Source organism: Lissotriton vulgaris, chromosome 8 (genome assembly GCF_964263255.1).
Source record: "Lissotriton vulgaris chromosome 8, aLisVul1.2, whole genome shotgun sequence".
In the NCBI taxonomy this organism is placed as follows: Eukaryota; Metazoa; Chordata; class Amphibia; order Caudata; family Salamandridae; genus Lissotriton; species Lissotriton vulgaris.
The window spans coordinates 1397597935-1397617935 of NC_141696.1; the positions used below are offsets into that span (position 1 = coordinate 1397597935).

Here is a 20001-nt window from a genome sequence, read left to right on the forward strand (position 1 = left end):
AGAATTGTGAAGAAGATCTCGTCGTCTGCTACTCAGTCGACGAGTGTTTCGTCGGCAACAGCCTCGTCGACGTCGTACTCTCAGACAGTGGCTCCGTCGACGGCAGCTCTGTCGACAGCGGCTCAGTCGACGCCTGTTCTCTCATTGTCGACGGCTTCAACGACTACCTCGTCGACGGTGGTGCCTTCTGCCTTCGCATCCTTACCTTTGGTGCCACTTCTTTCATCATGGTCTGGTGTTTCCTCCGCTGACCCTTTGCACCAACGTCGCCAAGTGCCTATGGAACAACTTGACATACCAAGTGACACACAGCCATCCTCTCCCCTGTTTGCGACAGGTTCTGAGTCAGACTCTGCGTCTGAAGATAAAGAAGACGATCATTTCAGGGCAGCACCCAGCCCTTCTGAACTGGTTATAAAGCGTCAGGACTATGGAGATGATCATGACGATGCGTACATTCAAGAAGAAGGCCCGTCCATTCAAGTTCCTGCGGCGTCACTGCCTCTTTTCCTTATTACAAATCTTCAGTATATGTTGCAAGACTACAACACGCGTTTCCCACCATCTAGTCAGGGGTTGCCTATACCTACGACAACCTCGCCTGCACCAGCTCCTACCACTGCTCTGCTACCAAAAGCGGCACCGCCACCGCCTGCAACTACAACATCAGTTCAAATACATACTACAGTGTATCAAGATGATGAGGATGATAATCTACGTCCAGGATGGAGAGTTATGAGATGATGATGATGATGATACAGATGGCGATGGCGATATGCAAGACTGGGACGACTATCCGGTCCAAACGCCGTCCCCACCTCCTGTGACTCCGGGGGATTCTCCTCCTGTCGACATTGCAGGTTTCTATCAACTCATGGATAGGGCAGCACTTCGTTTTAAACTCCCCATGGTTCAAAGGTAAGAAGACTGTTTTCTGTATGACTTTAAGAGTCAACCCTTCAAGCAAGTTCGGACTGTCCCAATCATCGACTTCATCTGGAATGAAGGAGGCAAGTTGATGCAGACGCCGAACTCCATCCCTGCACAACTGCCACTCTTGGAGAAAAAGTATAAAACATCCCAGGGTTCACCAGCTTGCCTGGTGGCGCAGCCAAAACCAGATTCTGTTGTCACTCAAGCCGCCCAACGTCGTTCCAGAAACCCATCATCCCCGATTACAGCTCCTCCGTATCGCGAGGGACGTCGGTGGGATGCTATTGGGCGCAAATTCTCAAATATGGCCTCCACTACTGTTAGGGCCGCAAACGCTTTGGCTATACTGGGGCGCTACGATCGTCTGATGTGGTCTGACATGTCCAGCTTGGTTGCCCTCATTCCGGAAGCCTCCAGGGCGGAGGCTCTTAAGATTCTCCACAAAGGGAAAAAAGCGTTGGAGGAGATCATAGATTGCTCCGTTGATATTGCCTGCACTGGCTTCCGTCAACTGGCAGGGGCAGCTGTTCTACGACGCCAAGGGTGGCTTCGGTCAACCCCTTTCCGCCAGGAAGTCCAGGCCAACATTCTAGACATACCTTATGACGGGGGGTCACTATTTGGTCAGCTTGTCGACGAGGCGCTGCAAACAATGAAATAAGATACGGAAACCGCGCGCTCTTTGGGCACTTTACAGTTTCGTAATCAGCCCTTTCATGGTGCGCGCGGACGCGGCACCACCTCATCCTCTTTTCGTGGAGGATCAAGCCAATACCGCTCTTATAACCAAGGACATCAACAGTATTCCAATCAGCAACAGCAGACCTCACGCCAACACACTTCCAAGTCCTATTGTGGAAAATCTTCCTATAGAGGTTCCACTTCAAAAAGGCAATGACTTTCCTTTCCCGTGCAAGGTTGGAGGGCGAATCTCCCTGTTTTTTTCTCAATGGTCCTCAATCACTGGACATTGTATCAAAGGGCCACGCCTTAGAGTCCGTAAAAATTATCCCCCCCCCGCCTCCCTCCCCCACCCCCCACACTCCTCCAACTGGTCCGCGTCCTGCGCACCACAAAGAACTTTTCCAGAAAATTTGTGTCATGATGCAGAAAGGTGCCATCGAAGTGGTCCCCAAGTTTCAAAGGGGATTGGGATTTTATTCCCAGTTTTTCCTCAACCTAAAGAAGACAGGCGACTGGCGTCCTATACTCTATTTTCGGGCACTGAACAAATATCTGAAGTGCCAGTCCTTCTGCATGCTCACATTGATAGATTTTACTTCTTCTCGGCAAGGACGACTTCATGATCACCATCGACCTCCAGGGCGCCTATTTCCATGTGCCAATTCTTCCTCGTCACCGGAAGTACCTGCGGACTGGGACGGAGACACTTTCAATTCAGGGTGCTACCCTTCGGTCTACGCCGACGCCCCCCCCCTCCCCCCCCCACCCACCACCCCCACCCCCTACGTGTCTTCACAAAAGTCTTGGCCCCAGTAGTGGCTTATCTCCGGCTTCAAGGTGTTTAAATTTTCCCATACCTAGACGATTGTCTCCTCAAGTCGCAGTCTCACAGCCAACTGTCTCGAGACACTCACCTTTGCCGGGGCTTATTTCAATCCCTCGGCCTATCAATCAATGCCGAGAAGTCTCAGCTCGACCCATTTTGCTGCAGAACATTTCTAGGTGCCACTCTGGATACGTCACTAGCCAAAGCATTTGTGTCTCATGAGCGACAACTGCGAATTTGGCGCCTGGTATCCCTCCTTTGTTCAAAAGAGTCAGTTTCCGTTCATATGTTGAAGTCTTTTCTGGGAATGGCGTCCTCCTGCATCTCTCCGATACCAAACTGCAGGCTCAGGAGTCGTCCTATTCAAGAAGAATGAGACGGTCAATGGCGGCAGGTCACCGGCTCCTTTAAAGACCTCGTTCATGTGACCGCCCAGATGAGTGGCTTTCCAGTGGTGGGCACAGCCGTCCAACGTGGCTGCCGGGACTTCCTCCCTCACCACCATTCTGGACCTCACACTGACCACGGAGGCTTCCTTAGAAGGTTGGGGAGCACACCTTCAGGGGCTATCCATCGATGGCAAATGGACTCAGTCCCAACGCTCCTGGAACAACAACCTGTTGGAGCTAATGGCCATCTTTCTGGCTCTCAAATCATTCCATTTTCTGTTCAGGGGGAATCAGTGCTCATCCAAATGGGAAGGCATGGCTTGGCAGTTCGGGCTGGACTGTTCCCATGAGGCATAGGGTCAGACTGATTTGCATATAGCCATGTCTGAACTGGGGTGGCAGAGTGGGCTAAAAAACGGCGATGGATTAAACCCAGATCTTTTGACTGGGTGTGAGTGTTTGATTGGTTCAGATGCTCCGTCCATTACCACCCCCTTTTGTACCGACATATCGGATCTAGCTCGTGCTCAGAAGAATCTGTACAGGAAAGGCACTACTTTCAGCTACCATTGGCAGGGGAGGTGGGCTTTGGAGGTAGTAGGAAGAGGCAGCGTATTTATTTACAACCAACAGATCACACCTAGCGCTTCTTAGGATGATCACGAACTGGAAAGTGGTTATTTTTAAGGCGCTGTGGATGCGGACTTCGAGAAGAGTTATGGAGAGGCGCTGAGTTCCTCTCCAATTACAGATCTCAGTCCATAGTGGGTGGTGAAGGGAGGCAGCAAGACACGGTTTACTCACACGCTGACAGATTACAGCTACTGATCGTTCATTACACTTGGATCGGAAAGACGCTAGTTTCAAGGCGCTGACAGTGAAATGGGCGAGCATGAGATGTCAGGAGGTAGAGAGGTCCTATTCACTTACAAGTAACAGACAGAGCTAGCCTTTGTTAGCACGTACATGGAAGGCGCTGCTTTCAAGGTGCTAGAAGTGAAGATTGCCCGCAGCATTAGGTATCAGGAGGCAGCGAGGTCCTATTCACTTTCAAGGGAAAGAACAGAGCTAGCGCTTGTACGCAGGCACATGGAAGAGAAAGGCGCTGCTTTCCAGGGGTCGAAGGAGCTCGTAAGGAGGAGACGTTGGGAAGTGACAAAGCACCGTCCGTTCACAGTCAACAGATCAGAGCTAGTGCTTCTTGAAGAGTCAGCGAGGCACGATCTCCTTACAGCCGCTAGCACTTTTCTGTAAGAGGCAGCGCTATGAGGCAGCAAAGCAGGAAGATTAATTTGGCACGAAATGTGCACTTTGCAATGTATTGTATCATTATAATACAAATGTAAATTTTCGTTTTCAATACAATCTTGGGTTCCTGTTGCTTTTAGTAGCAGACTAGGACCATAACAAAATTCAACCAACTCCAACCTCCAACTACAACTCTACCCTCCAACTCTACCCTCCAACTCTACCCTCCAACTCTACCCTCCAACTCTACCCTCCATCACTCGGGGGCACCACCACATCATTCAGCCCAATCACCTCATCACTCAGCACCACAACAGCACTGACTCTCATTAGGAAAGTGTAAGCTATTGGCTTTGTGAATAACAATGCTATTAATTTATATATTTTTAAAGCCAACCCATATTAAAAAAAATGTGTAATTTACAATACCAATAGCTCACACTTTTTTTTCTTGTCTTGCCTTCTTGCCCTCGTTTTCTTGCCTTCTGCTTCCCTGATTGTACTCTGTTTTTTTGCCTTCGGCTCCCCCACTCCATCCATCCATCCATCCATCCCCCCACTCCAACCATCCATCTCACTCCATCCATCCATCCATCCCCCCACTCCATCCATCCATCCCCCCCACTCCATCCATCCATCCCCCCCACTCCATCCATCCACCCCCCCACTCCATCCATCCACCCCCCCACTCCATCCATCCACCCCCACTCCATCCATCCACCCCCCACTCCATCCATCCACCCCCCCACTCCATCCATCCACCCCCACTCCATCCATCCACCCCCACTCCATCCATCCACCCCCACTCCATCCATCCACTCCATCCATCCACCCCCACTCCATCCATCCACTCCATCCATCCACCCCCACTCCATCCATCCACCCCCCACTCCATCCATCCACCCCCCACTCCATCCATCCACCCCCCACTCCATCCATCCACCCCCCACTCCATCCATCCACCCCCCACTCCATCCATCCACCCCCCACTCCATCCATCCACCCCCCACTCCATCCATCCACCCCCCACTCCATCCATCCACCCCCCACTCCATTCATCCACCCCCCACTCCATTCATCCACCCCCCACTCCATTCATCCACCCCCCACTCCATTCATCCACCCCCCACTCCATTCATCCACCCCCCACTCCATTCATCCACCCCCACTCCATCCATCCACCCCCACTCCATCCATCCACCCCCCAGTCCATCCATCCACCCCAGTCCATCCATCCACCCCCCAGTCCATCCATCCACCCCCCAGTCCATCCATCCACCCCCCAGTCCATCCATCCACCCCCCAGTCCATCCATCCACCCCCCCACTCCATCCATCCACCCCCCCACTCCATCCATCCACCCCCCCACTCCATCCATCCACCCCCCCACTCCATCCATCCACCCCCCACTCCATCCATCCACCCCCCACTCCATCCATCCACCCCCCCACTCCATCCATCCACCCCCCCACTCCATCCATCCACCCCCCCACTCCATCCATCCACCCCCCCACTCCATCCACCCCCCACTCCATCCATCCACCCCCCACTCCATCCATCCACCCCCCCACTCCATCCATCCACCCCCCACTCCATCCATCCACCCCCCCACTCCATCCATCCACCCCCCCACTCCATCCATCCACCCCCCCCACTCCATCCATCCACCCCCCCACTCCATCCATCCACCCCCCCACTCCATCCATCCACCCCCCCACTCCATCCATCCACCCCCCCACTCCATCCATCCATCCCCCCCACTCCATCCATCCATCCCCCCCACTCCATCCATCCATCCCCCCCACTCCATCCATCCATCCCCCCCACTCCATCCATCCCTCCCCCCCACTCCATCCATCCCTCCCCCCCACTCCATCCATCCCTCCCCCACCCCATCCCTCGCCCACTTGCCCTGCCTCTATCTCTCACCCTGCTGCTATCTATCTTTCGCCCTCCCTCTATCTATCGCATCACCACAGCATCACTCAGGGGCACCACAACATCACTATGCGCTACCACAGCATCTCTGAACGCCACAGCATCACTCGTCGCCGCCACAACATCATTCAGAGCCACCACAGCATCACCACAGCATCAATCTGTGCAACCATTCAACAACTGATTCAAATATGTTCTCTCAATGTTTCAAACTTTATTACAAATGTCACAATTTTTTTTTAATATTTCACTTCTGTTCTTGTATTTTCATCACAATAAAATACACTAAACATAATTTTCCAAAAAGTTATTTGCAAAAGTTTAAGCTATTGCCATTATAAATTACAATAACTTTTATTTAAGTATTAATTATTGAAAAAAATACAACCCATTGTTATTTTTAATATTAATACATCTAAGTCATGTAAATACAACACATATTGCATTACAAATGCTATAGGTGTCACGTTTGCAAAAGTTAACACTATTGGCATTGTAAATGACAAAGTTATTAATTTCGCTATTTTCAAAACAAAAACATAAATAAAAAATGTCATTTACAATACTAATACCTCTAACTACTAATGCGAGACCTATTGCATTGCAAATGCTTGTTTTGCTCTTGCTAACCACTATTATTGCTCACTATTCTATTCAAGCATGTGAATCTATGAAAGACACCCTAATACTGAGAAGAACAATTGTTACTTACCTGTAAACAGGTGGTTCTCCAGTATTGGTGTCTTTCATAGATTCACATGCGACCCACCCGCCTCCCCTCAGAGGCTCGCTTCTCCTCCTAGAATCTTTTGTCACTTCTGTGCTACGAAAAAATCTGAGGGCCTGAGCCTCTGAGGAGAAGGTTCTGGAGGGGTGCTTGCGCCTGATTGGCTGTAGTTTGGACTAACATAATGACAGGGATATGTTGCAAAGTTTTTTCTTTCTCTCCATGTATTCCTATGTGGAAATTATTACCTGTCTTTTGCAACAATTTCTATTGTGTATTTTTATGTTATGTTTTTACATACATATATTTATTGGGATTTTATTGCTATTTTATTTGCCGTGAGGCTCCCACTTCGGCGACGGGGAATATTCAAGCATGTGAATCTATGAAAGACACCAATACTGGAGAACCACCTGTTTACAGGTAAGTAACAATTGTTCATCTCCTGTGAACACCGGATTTGTTCACCAACAGACTCCAGCTCTAGCAAAGATCCCCGAGTCTGCACCCGATGCCCATGACCTGAGTTACTGGCCCAACACCGCAAGGAGTTCTCCCCAGCGATCCTGATCCGGGATCCGGTGATTCCTGACCTGCCTCAAGCCTCCAGCCGATGCCTGCAGCCTCAAACCGTAAGCTCCCCCCAACCGCGACCAGGAGCTGGTAAGCAGATCCAACCCTAAAAGACACCCCTGCACCCAACAGCTCACTGCCTTAATTGGCCCGACCAACGGTGCCTAAACACCCCCCAACATCCCAACTTACCTCTCCAAGTGGTGCTTGCACCCAGAAGACCTTCGTCCCCCGAGCCTGCAGTGTGTTTCATAATCCGGAGACTCCCCATTGAAAGCTACATGGCACCGGAGGCCAAAACAGCACTCTGCACCCGGCTGCCCCAGTGCCGCTGAAGGTGCACTTTTTGTGCTGGTTTGTACCCCCATTTGCCCTGAGCTTAAGTCTAGGAGCTTTGCTCCCACAACCCAGTGGTCTGCTCGTATGCTGCCAGCAACCGGGTGTCCCCTATCCACTATTGGATAACATCGGGCCTCAGCACTCTGCATCCGGCCGCCCTAGTGCCGCTGAGGGTGTTACAAGGGTGCATCCTTAACCCTGGGTGACCCCTGAGTCTACCTCCAGAATACCAACTCCCACAACCGAATACTTAACTTTGATGCGATAAACCTATGTTCGAGGCATATGAACTGCAGATAGTACACTGTTCATTAGATGGCCACCTGATGTTGGGCTTGGATGATTGAAGGTTGTTGTCTTGGAAGAAGTCTTTGCTAGTCCCAATAGGTGACTCCTCCCTTGGACAATACTGCGCATGGGCATCGGCTCCATCCTCCAGATTGTTTTTTCCGCCACTGGGTTCGGATGAAAGTTTATCCGCTCTGGCCAGAAACCGCTTTTCTGCAACTTCGACTTGCAGAACTTAATAAAACAACTACTACCTGCCTTCGACATTGACTGCGGCACTTTCGACGCCACAGTTTCCATTCCCGTCATCCAAGTGGGCCTTTGGGCCTATCGACGCCGTGGGGCCTACACCTTATGGAAAGGACTCCGTTCCGAAAATGCCCGAAATGTCAAGTAAATTTTCCACATAGCGACCACCACGAGGTCTGTAACCTCTGCCTGTCGCCGGACCGCAACGAGTCAACCTGCACAGCCTGTGCGTCCTTCCGCTCGAAGAAAACCATCCGAGACCGGAGGGCCCGTCGACACGAGATGAGGAGATCAGCCCCAGCACCGGAAGACCTCTTCGACGACGAGGCTCCACTCCTTCCTGAAGTAGACTCACCGGATCTCCAGATAGTCTCCGAGGCAGATGACTCTGACAACTCCATTCCATCGGGTCAGCGCGTGAGTACTACTACCCCTGCACCACATACGCCCAAGTAGGTGGCAAAGGTCAGCACTCCGCCCGCTTGGCCCAGTCGGGACCGATCATCTACTTCGAAAGTCCCGCCTTCCGGCTCGACTCCGAAGAAATCTTCCACGCCTTCCGGTGCCTCGGCACCGACCAAGAGTCTTCCCTTGGCTCCAAAACAAAGTACGCCTTTCGGCGCCTCGTCACTGAATAAGTCGACACCGGAGCCAAAACACCCTTCGGCTCTGACATCGAAAGAAGTGCCGAAACCGAAACATGTTTCGGTCCAAAACCAAAAGACGCACTGGCTCCGAAGCCGCACACGGTGCGGAAAACCACACAGCCTGCTTCTGAGGCCTCCAAGCCCACGAACATGCCTTCCAAGCCGAAAACGACGCCTTCGGCGCCGAAATCTAAGCCACAGGACCCTCTAATACCTCCTAAGGCTCAAGACACTCGACAACCTACGCCAGCACCGAAAAAATCAGCGCCGAAGAAGGTTGCGCCTCAAGAGGACCTTTTTTGACCAGATCCTCAACAGAAAAAGATCTTCATCGACCCGAAAACCGGTCATGTTGGTGCCACACCACTCAAGAAGAGACCTGCAGCTACACCACTTACACCTGTGGTTCCTGCCAAAAAGAAAGACTGTGCAACCTCTCCTCTGAACTTTTCCTTTCCTGTCTCTCCTCCTTCTCCCGTTCCTCCCTATATTTCACCTTAAAACTCTCCTATACAATCTCCATTGTCGCCACATTCACCACAGAATGATGATTAATATGATTTAGGTGGAGGGGACGGGGAAGGAGACACTGCATACCCTGGAGGTGAGGGCACATGGAATTTCCCATACACAAAACCTGATCTGGGTGGGGTTTTCCATACCCCGCAATTGACCCTGATGTCTCTAAACCGTCTCCTACTCAGGATACTATTGGGTTTGGCCAGCTGATCAACAGAGCTGCTATATACCGTGGTGTCCCCATGCATTCTGAGGCCATTGAGGAAGATTTTCTCTTAGATACTTTTGAGCATCTCAGAGATCCGCTCAAATTCTTTCCATGATCAAAGTGGTGGTTAAGCATGCTACAAAGGTCTTTAAAGATCCTGTCCGTACCAGAATCTTAAACCCCAGAATTGAAAAGAAATATAGACCTGCACCATCAGACCCAGTCTATATTAAGACACCTACCACTAGACTCATTAGTGGTGTCCAACGCACGTAAAAGGGACAATTTCCAGACCTCTGGTGAAGCACCCCCGCCTGACAAAGAATCCAAGATTGATGCTTCAGGCAAGAGAATAGCTGCGCAGGCTTCCAATATATGGCGCATAGCTAATAAGCAAGCCCTCCTCTCTCGCTATGATAGGGCTCACTACGACCAACTGGAGAAATTGCTTGAACACCTCCCGGATCAGTACAAAGATCAAGCTACTGACCTCATACAGGAAGGCAAGTTAAAATCTAACGCTTCCATCAAATGCGCACTAGATGCTGCAGACACAGCATCTAGGGCTGTTAATACCAGTGTCGTTCCTAGGAGACATGTGTGGCTACGTATTTCAGGGATCAAACAGGCAGTACAAACCACCATTTTGAACCAGCCTTTTAACCAAAACCAGTTATTTGGTCCGGAGGTAGACACTAACCTCGAAAAAATTAAAAAAGACACGGACACTGCCAAGTCTATGGGGGCCTTACAGTCTACCCCAGCCCGAGGCTCCTTTCGTCGCTCCTTTTACAGAGGCGGCTCCAAACAAACTGGAACAGACACTAACACGTCTTTCAAGACACAAACATCCTCTACCAAGAGTTACTCTAGAGGAGGATACAGAGGCAATAATACCAAGGGCAGAGGTGGAGGTAATAACAACACTCGAGCCTCTTCCGCCACTAAGCAATGACTTCCCTACGCTCCCGCCGCAGCATTCCACTCCTGTAGGGAGCAGATTAACACAGTTCCTGCCTGTCTGGAACTCCATTACAACAGACAAGGGGGTAAGACAGATTATTCAACATGACTACTGCCTAGAACTTACAGCAACCCCTCCACACATACGTCCCAGTCAGCGTCCAATGTCTACCGATCATCTAGCTCTGCTCCAGCAAGAGGTTCTATCCCTTCTACAGAAGGGTGCGATTCAAATAGTTCCTTTACAGGAATGAGGGGCAGGGGTTTACTCGTTGTACTTTTTAATTCCCAAAAAGGATAGGACCCTGAGACAGATTCTAGACCTTAGGCCCCTCAACCATTACATACAATCAGATCATTTTCATATGATCACTCTGCAACAAGTGCTTCCACTGCTGCAACAGGGAGACTTCCTTGCTACACTAGATCTGAAAGACGCCTACTTTCACATCCCTATACATCCTGCTCACAGGAAATACCTAAGGTTTGTACTGGAAGGCCAAGACTATCAGTTCATGGTCCTTCCATTTGGATTGACAACAGCACCAAGAGTATTCAAGAAGTGCCTAGCAGTCGTAGCAGCACATCTGCGAAGACAACAGATCCATGTCTTCCCTTATCTAGACGATTGGCTCATAAAAGCCAAATCAGCCAGTCAGTGCGTTACACACACACACACATCAGACGATCCAAACATTGCACAACTTAGGGTTTACGATAAACTACACTAAGTCTCACCTAGAGCCTTCGCACATGCACCAGTATCTAGGGGCTACAATAGACACGTCTACAGCTCTAGCTTATCCCAGTCCAGCCAGGATACAGAGCATTCAAAACCTAGTTGCTGTTTTTCAACACCAACAATCTCTCCCAGCCAGAGTGTTCATGAAACTCATAGGCATGATGGCATCTTCCATCTTCATAGTTCCACATGCAAGATTGCAAATGCGTCCGTTACAAGAGTGTCTAGCACGACAGTGGAACCAAGCTCATGGTCAATTAACTGACCTGGTGTTGTTGGACAGCCGCACACATCGCTCTCTGCAATGGTGGAACACCAAAAACCTGACAAAGGGGCGGCCGTTCCTAGAGCCAGTTCCACAAGTAGTGCTCACAACAGACGGATCCCTTCACGGGATGGGGAGCCCATCTCCTACGACATACCACTCAGGGTCAATGGACCGCTCAACAGCGGCTACTACATCAACCATCTCGAGCTGCTAGCAATATTTCTAGCACTCAAGTCCTTCCAACTTCACGTGCAAGACAAGGCTGTCCTCATCCGGACGGACAATATGACAGCCATGTACTACATTCAAAAACAGGGAGGGGGACACACTGCAACTGTCCCAGCTCGCACACATACATCTGTTAGCGGAACACCTTCCAGGAGTTCACAATCAGATAGCAGATCTGTTGAGTCGGCAGTCACAACAGGTTCACGATTGGGAAATGCATCCACAAGTTCTTCAGCCATTCTTCCAACAGTGGGGTCATCCACACCTAGACCTGTTTGCCACCCACGAAAATACAAAATGCCCAGCCTTCGCTGCCAGGTTTCCACACCCACGGTCCGAAGGCATTGCAATATGGATGAACTGGTCAGACAGATTTGCGTACGCTTTTCCGCCTCTCACACTAATTCCATTAGTGGTGCGCAAGCTCAGACAACAGTCTCTCAAACTATTCATTGTAGCTCCCACGTGGGCATGCCAACCGTGGTTCACCATGCTATTGGAACTTTCTCTAGTTCCACACCAAAAGCTGTGGCTCACTCCATCTCTGTTAACACAGAACCATGGCGAAATCAGGCACCCAGACCTGCACCAACTGAATCTAGCGATCTGGCTCCTGAAGTCCTAGAGTTTGGTTACTTAAACCTACCTCCGGACTGTATGGCCATTATTAAAGAAGCCAGGAAACCCACTACCAGAGCGTGTTACGCTGCTAAATGGAAAAGGTTCGCAATTTACTGCACAAATCAAATTGACCCACTGAATGCTCCCATCCAGAATATCATTTGTTACCTTCTACATCTACAAAGGTCTAATTTGGCATATTCTTCCATACTCCTGCACCTTGCAGCAATTGCAGCTTATTTACAGAACAGAGATCTGTCTCTTCAGAGTTCCCACGATTAAAGCATTTATGGAAGGCTTAAAAAGGATAATCCCACCCAGGTTGCCTCCTTCTCCTGTGTGGAACCTAATTCTTGTCCTTATCAGCCTTAGGGGACCCCCTTTTGAGCCCCTACATAGATGCGAGCTGCAATTCCTAACATGGAAAACTGCTTTCCTTGTTGCTATTACCTCTCAGAAGAGTAAGTGAAATATAAGCGTTCACAATGCAAGAACCATTTTTTCAAATACATCCTAACAAAGTAGTTCTGAGACCTAATCCAAAATTTCTCCCAAAAGTCGTTTTCTCTCCTCCGCACAAAGGCAACCCCATCTCCAAAGGCGGGATTGCACGGTGGATTGTAAATTGCATACAAATATGCTATATAAAAGCTAAAACGTACACTAACAGTTCCTCCTAGAGCACACTCCACTCTCAAAATAGGAGCCTCTATGGCTTTCTTCGGAAATACACCACTAGAGGACATATGCAAGGCAGCAACATGGTCTACACCACACACCTTCACTAAACACTATTGTGTTGATGTGCAAGCCAAGCAGCAAGCTGCAGTAGGCCAAGCTGTCCTTAGAACTCTTTCAAACTACTGCAACTGATACAAGTGACCACCGCTAGAGGGGATACTGCTGCACAATCGATGCACAGTGTACTATCTGCAGCTCATATGCCTCGAACGGAAAATGCTACTTACCAGTATGCATCTGTTCTTGGCATGTAGAGCTGCAGATTAGTACACGCCCTCCCGCCTCCCCGGGACTTGTATCCGTTACAGTTTTCATCTTACTTAGATGCACACGCATGGACATCCTTCTTTTCTTTACTTCTACTGACTCCATTTCCCATCATGGCGAAAAACAATCTGAGGATGGAGCCGATGCCCATGCGCAGTATTGTCGAAGAGAGGAGTCACCTATTGCGACTAGCAAAGACTTCTTCCAAGAAGACAACAACCTGCAATCATCCGAGCCCAACACCAAGTGGCGATCTAATGCATAGTGTACTAATCTGCAGCTCTACATGCCAAGAACAGATGCATACTGGTAAGTAGCATTTTCCTTTTCTGCATAGGATAACATTGATTGTTTTTCAGTGAAAAGTTTTTAAGTGTGGAGTTGAAAAATCTAAGAAACCCTTTAAAACTGTAACTAAATAACAAAAACACTTTTACTTACCTTTTTACAGGAAATGTCTCAGTGCAGTATCCAGGTATACTTTACTGTGTAAGAAAAGTAATCTGTAAAGTAACCTACTTGAAATGTTACTAAAAAGCCAATACAAAGTATATGTACAGTATATCTAAAGCATTGCATTACTAGTAGCTCTACCGTAATCAAATCGAAGTGCATATACAATTGCAATTCAAACTGTTTACAAACTTCATTACATATGTAAAGTATGTATTGCTTACCTGTGACAGGCTTGCTTGATTCTTTTTATTTTTTATAGAACACCAATTGGTCTGAAGTTCAGTCTTTGAGTGTGTGATATCATTTGCTGATTGTGTACCACAAATGCTTAACGAGACCCTTTGATACAGCCTTACTGCTCGACAACACAACCACAAATAGAGAGTAAACTGCTATCTACTATTACATCTGCCTACCTTTGCGGTTCTACTGGACTCTGTGCACACTATACCTCACTTTGTTATAGTATATACCGAGCAACCGTCCTACAGCCACTATATGTATTAAAAACGACTGACCGCACTTGCACCTACAAAGCCTGGAGAATCAACTTCGGGGTTTGTAGGGGTGTCCAAATCATGCAGGGGCGCCCACACACTTATAACACAGCACCCTGCCTTCAGATTTGAAAGGTGACTTATAGGTTTCAAGTGTAGTGGCCTCCAATATTAGAGAACTTATTTCTATTGTTGGTGTCAATTGTGGTGGTACAAAAGTGCTTACCATGTACAATTTAGGGTGAAAGCACCATGACTTAGGTCCTGATGAGCAGGATCTCAGTCAGATTAGTAAAAAAAATACTGACACTACCAAAAAGTAGGGGTGACCATAAAAGCAGATCCTACGTTCCTACAATGGTGGTATGCAGCTGCTCCTCTGTCTCACTGTCCAGAATTTGCACCTCTGAAAGGACAAGTTCATTATGCTGGCTCAGGGTTATTTGGCGGAACGATTATATGGTGTCTTTAAACTTGCAGGAAGTGTTAGTTCACATTCCAATTTGACATACTTGCGGTTTGTGATCGGTTCTACCCATTACCAATTGACAGTACCTCCTTTTGGATTCACATCCGCACCTCCGGTCCTCATGAAAGTGATGGTGGTGGTGGCTGTGGCTCCATCTCAGAGAGTCGGGAATTGCAGTATTCATGTACAACGGCAACCGGTTGATCAAAGCCAAGTTGCCCGAGGTAGTGTCCCATCAAGTGCAGTCAACAGCTTCCCTTTTGTTCACCTTAGATTTTTCAATCATTTGCCCCAGATCTAATCTGAACTCTTCTCTGTGCCTCCTGTTATTTGGGATAGTATTGGACACCATTTCGGTCAGAGCTTTCCTGCCTCCTCATAGGGTATGGGACATTCCAGCAAAAGTTAAATACTTACTCATTCCAAGTGCCTTTCTACGGCAGTAAAGATACAAATGGTATTACTAAAAGGGTAAACTTGTTTTAAAAAATTACTGGTATATACAAATCCCGTCTTTATTTATTAGTTTTTTTTGCTTTTCACACAGTTTGTGGAGCGCTGTTCAAAACAGTGGATTAGGAGAGGCAGTCAATATTGCCATAACTGTTAATTTAAATAATGTCAATTCAAGAAATGTACATTTTGAAATTCCTGATGATGGTTAATGCCAATGTGAGTTATGCAGATATTGTTTAATTTGTGTATGCTGAAAAATTCCTATTGTTTTTTTAGGAGGAGAGACTTCAGCATGCAAACCATCATCTGTTCGACTTGCACCGTCATTCTCATTTCATGCTGCTGGCCTTCAGATGGCTGGACAGATGCCCCACTCGCATCAGCAGTACAGTGAGCGTCGGCAGCAAAGCATAACAGACCAACAAGTTTCTGCTTTACCTTACACTGACCAGATCCAGCAACCATTAACGAATCAGGTATAACCTCTAAAGAAAGATGCAGTTACAAATATTTCCCCCCTGAATACTTATAGCATTTGAAAAATAATTTTTGGAACTTAGACTTGGCTAAACTAACATTCTTTCAAGGATGGGTTCTTTCTATAATCTCTCACATGCAGTGTTATGTTTAAAAAAACACTGTTGGTAATGGAAGGTCTCAACTAAAGGCCTAATCTCCAATTTTAAACCTTCAGATGGAAACTTCTGTATGCAGATTCCTCTACATGTGAAGATCACCATGTGCCGGACTGGATCCAAAAACTCAAAAAGCAGTGTTCCTTCACGCATGTAGATGGTAGAGTGCTGCTCTATTTTGATTTAGTGCTGTTCTGGAAGTGATTAACAGAGCTGCATATAAGCGCCGTCCATTCCATACAAGCTGGCATTAATTCCTTTCTTTCTATGCTTTCAGACATGGTTCCAGAGCTCTGCCCCTCTTTTTCTTCACCTTGTGAAGTTATTTTTTTCCCTTGGAAAATTTTCAGTGTGAAAAGGATTTGTTACCCTCTAAGACGACAGGGTTTGAGTCTTGTAGGGACTGTCTCAAACCGATGTCTGTGACAGATCTCTACGCTGTAGGTCTGTGGTATTTTGTTTGGCACACGACTCCAAGGCCAGCAACGACTGTCGGAATGAATCCGAAGGCTGCTCTTGAATGGTAGTTGAAGTTGTACGTGGCAAAGCACTGAAGGACTCCACTCAGATTCTGTCATAGGTTAAATTACTATGAGCACTAGCACTGTTAAAGAGTATTTTTTACCCTTTCAGCTTTGTTTAGCAGGTCTGCTCTCCTTGTGCAAAATACCCTGGGAAGTGATATTTTTTCTAGATTCTCTTAAAAATGGCCCGCAAAATATGCTTTCTATACCCACTGGCACTAAGGACTTTTTTGTAATGTGGCAACTGATTCAGAAAGATAGTTTGACTGGAACAACCCTACAAATCGCTGAGCTGTACTTTAGTGGGATGCGTTTAGACAACTATCCATGTTGTGAAATATGATTTGATTAGTAAAATTAAAATCCTATCCGAATTGTAGCTGTAATAAATACAAACTAAATAGTAGCTTCAACCCTTAAGAGTAACATGAACAGAAGAATATAGTCCCCATTTTATCTTCCTTAGATTATAACAATCCCACCCTCATTACTTTCGCTTACTATGCTGCACTTTGAAAGAAGAAAGGTTTAATTTGAGTTTTTTAAATGGGTCGTGCACTCATACCTACTTCAAATAATGCTGTTATTGTTCAATCTAATAGCATATGCTTCTATTTTTATCTGCTGTAGGAGAAAGGCTAATAAGCAACCCACAAATGAAGGCCGAATGTGCCTTCTGTTATCCTTCAGCAAATATGGGTGAAGCAATTCCTCATTGCCATTTCCTGACACAAATTCCTTTACAGCTATAGTGATTTACATAATATTATCAGGTCTTTGTTTTACAGTTAACAATTAGCAGAAAGTAGCCTTGTGTTTTTTTTACTAAATTTCATTATGTGAAATTATGCTCTTTGAAAAATAATAATGAATGAGAATGGAACTTTGGTCACCACTAAGGGTGGGACGCGAACTCTGCTCCCCCGACTGAGTTTGCAGAGTTTTTCCCACTTTGCACTCTGCGTCTAGCACAGAGTTTTATCAAAAACTCCTCCTCCGGTACGTGGCAGAGTTTAATTTGCGCCCTCCCCATTAGGTGCAATAAAAATTATATTTTCAACAATAAATTCCGAGCCTTGGCGCAGAAAATAGTAATGCTGGCTGCTGATGGAGTCACAGCACTGTGGTGCGAGCAGTTAGAATGCTCTTCTTCGCTGTTTCAACTCCAATGTTGCACTGCTCTATGCTTTCATTGTGCAGCCTAAGTTGTACTAGGAATCTGTACCGCCTTCGAGAGTTAAGTGTGTTGGAGGAAGTACAACACCTTTGATTCACAGGAACTCTGCCTGACCTCTGATCTGGCATAGGATTAGTATTATATAAAATACCATGATGTTAGCAGCTCTCCCTGCGCCCCAGCCCTGTTCAGTGACGCAGTAACAGCCTGTGCACATAAAAGGCAGGGGAGGGATACCAGAGATGCCTCAACGTTTTCACCTACTACTTGTTTTTGCCACAAATTGTTGTAGTGTCGTGTTCCATTAACTTCCGTTCTGTTCTGTCCCTTTGGAATGATATATCACTTAACACACCATCTTCGCAGATACTGAAATACAGATGAATTAAGTGATTCGTCCAAGATCACTGAAGTATGACTGAGTGGAAATGCTGGGATTGTAGCTCAGGTCTCCTGGTTCCGTAATCAGCTATTTTTAGAATTGCAGAGGCACCACTGCTGGCTTGCTGCGATCTTCAGCAAAACAAATGAACAATTTGTCAAGAGGGAGAAAAATAACAAAGAAAGTAACTGGTGACGGACTCTGACTGCACCTCCCCACTGAGCCCGAGTGCACAGCAGGGGTGTATGGAACACCATGATTGACAACGGGAAGATCTCCTGCAACTGAAATGTTCTACCCAGTGGCTTATTTTATATAAAACTTACCTGTAGCGACAGTGACATCTCGTGAGATCAAACATTTATTTATCCATAACGGACTTCACAGTGGACTTACAGCTTGTGTTTCACTTTCCCTGTGCTAGCACATACAATTTGAGCCAATGATTCTTTATTTGCCAAACAAAAACATGCACTTTTGGTTTCCCACAAAGTCCTCCCAGGTGGTCCTGAAATTGAGCACAGTCCGGTCAATATGCTTTTTTTCGTGGCAATATAAGGGGAATTAAAAAATATTCTTGTACATATTTGTAAGAATAGGAAATAATTGCTAAATTTGCAGTGAACTGAGTAAGGTCTTTATTAATTGAAATGAATTCTTGTTTATTGGTAGGGATAATTCAAATCTCACCTGCAAATGAGATGGACGGTGAGAAAGATCATACAATAGCCAATTGACCTGGCACGGAGCAGAATCTGTTCAATGGGACAGTTTACCATAACATGCCACAGGTCTGTAGTTAAGGGTTGCTATTATTGTAGCAATAATACGAAGTGGAGGGTAAAACGAAGAACATGTTGTAATGGGCTGTAATTTTTTTGCCTTCCCTCCCAACAGTCCCGTCTGAGTTTCTAATAACGTAGTAAGAGATGTTGTGTTAATCTGTTAGCTCGCCATACCTACTTAGTTTGGTCTGTTATTATGTAATCTAAGCCAGATAAGAACATGATCAGTTGCCCCGTTTAACATCAAATAGGTGACACTATTTACTATAGCTGTATCAGGGCATCCTGTTTAAGGTAGACATTGTTTTCCCACTGTCTCTATCCCACATTGAAGGATTGAGTTCTGTGTATTGCTGTGTTGACCGAGTACAAAGTATGTCTATCCCTAGGAGCATAGGAGACCCTAATCCCTCATTCATCAAATAGACTGAAGTTAAAAAAAAAAATGAATGGCTTATGCTGGACTAGTTGGTGTCACTTTGATTGATTCTTTAATGTCTGTCCCGGTTTGTGGTTTAAACAACATTTTTATGCCGTCTTTGCTTTCTATGTACCTAAAAGTGTGATATGATTTTATTAACCTAAGAATGTTGCCCCTATTCAACACATCAAAGAGGCCTTTTTTAAAGTTATTCAGGCTAGGGAGTAATTCGGAGTTTAACATAAAACACTGGTAATAGCCCACTCACTTGTTAAAGTTGCTCTTCCACTGTGGGGATTGGAGGGACTCCTGGGACAATGACTTGGTCTCTGTCCTGCATGGGAGAGGGGATATGACATGCTGCAAAGCATGTTGAGTAACTCGTTTTTGAGCACCAAAGGAGCCCTTTAACTTTCACCAGCGTGTTTCAGAGCTTTTGAGGATAATTCCCAATCAGCTAACCGTCTGAGTCCCCGTTTTGACTCTTAGCCCATACATTAATCAGTGCATTCGGATCATGGTTATTAAGCGCTATATAAATGCAAACCTTTTCCCTCTTCTATCCCTCCACTATCCTTCTCAATCCAAATAACTGACTAACATATCCACTACTCAAATTACTTTCATATTTCACTATACTAATTCACCACTAATCCTTTGTGTTCCGGAGAAGCGTGCTACTTGCCGAAAATGCGCTTTGACGCCTCGTTAAGCGATATAAAAATACAGATACAATACACATTCCTGCTGCCGTTAAGGCAGCGATGTCTGGATGCGGTGTATATGAAGCTAGGACTGGCT

General features: G+C 46.8%; 1 protein-coding gene across 2 annotated transcripts in view; it reads left to right on the forward strand.

Annotated features, from left to right (window-relative positions):
- DYRK1A (dual specificity tyrosine phosphorylation regulated kinase 1A) overlaps positions 1-20001 on the forward strand; it is a 700909-nt gene that overhangs the window by 213642 nt on the left and 467266 nt on the right. For both annotated transcript variants that reach the window (XM_086935409.1, XM_086935410.1), the window contains exon 4: positions 15553-15752. In XM_086935409.1, the coding sequence (XP_086791535.1) occupies positions 15553-15752 (200 nt within the window). The remainder of the gene's footprint in view (positions 1-15552; positions 15753-20001) is intronic.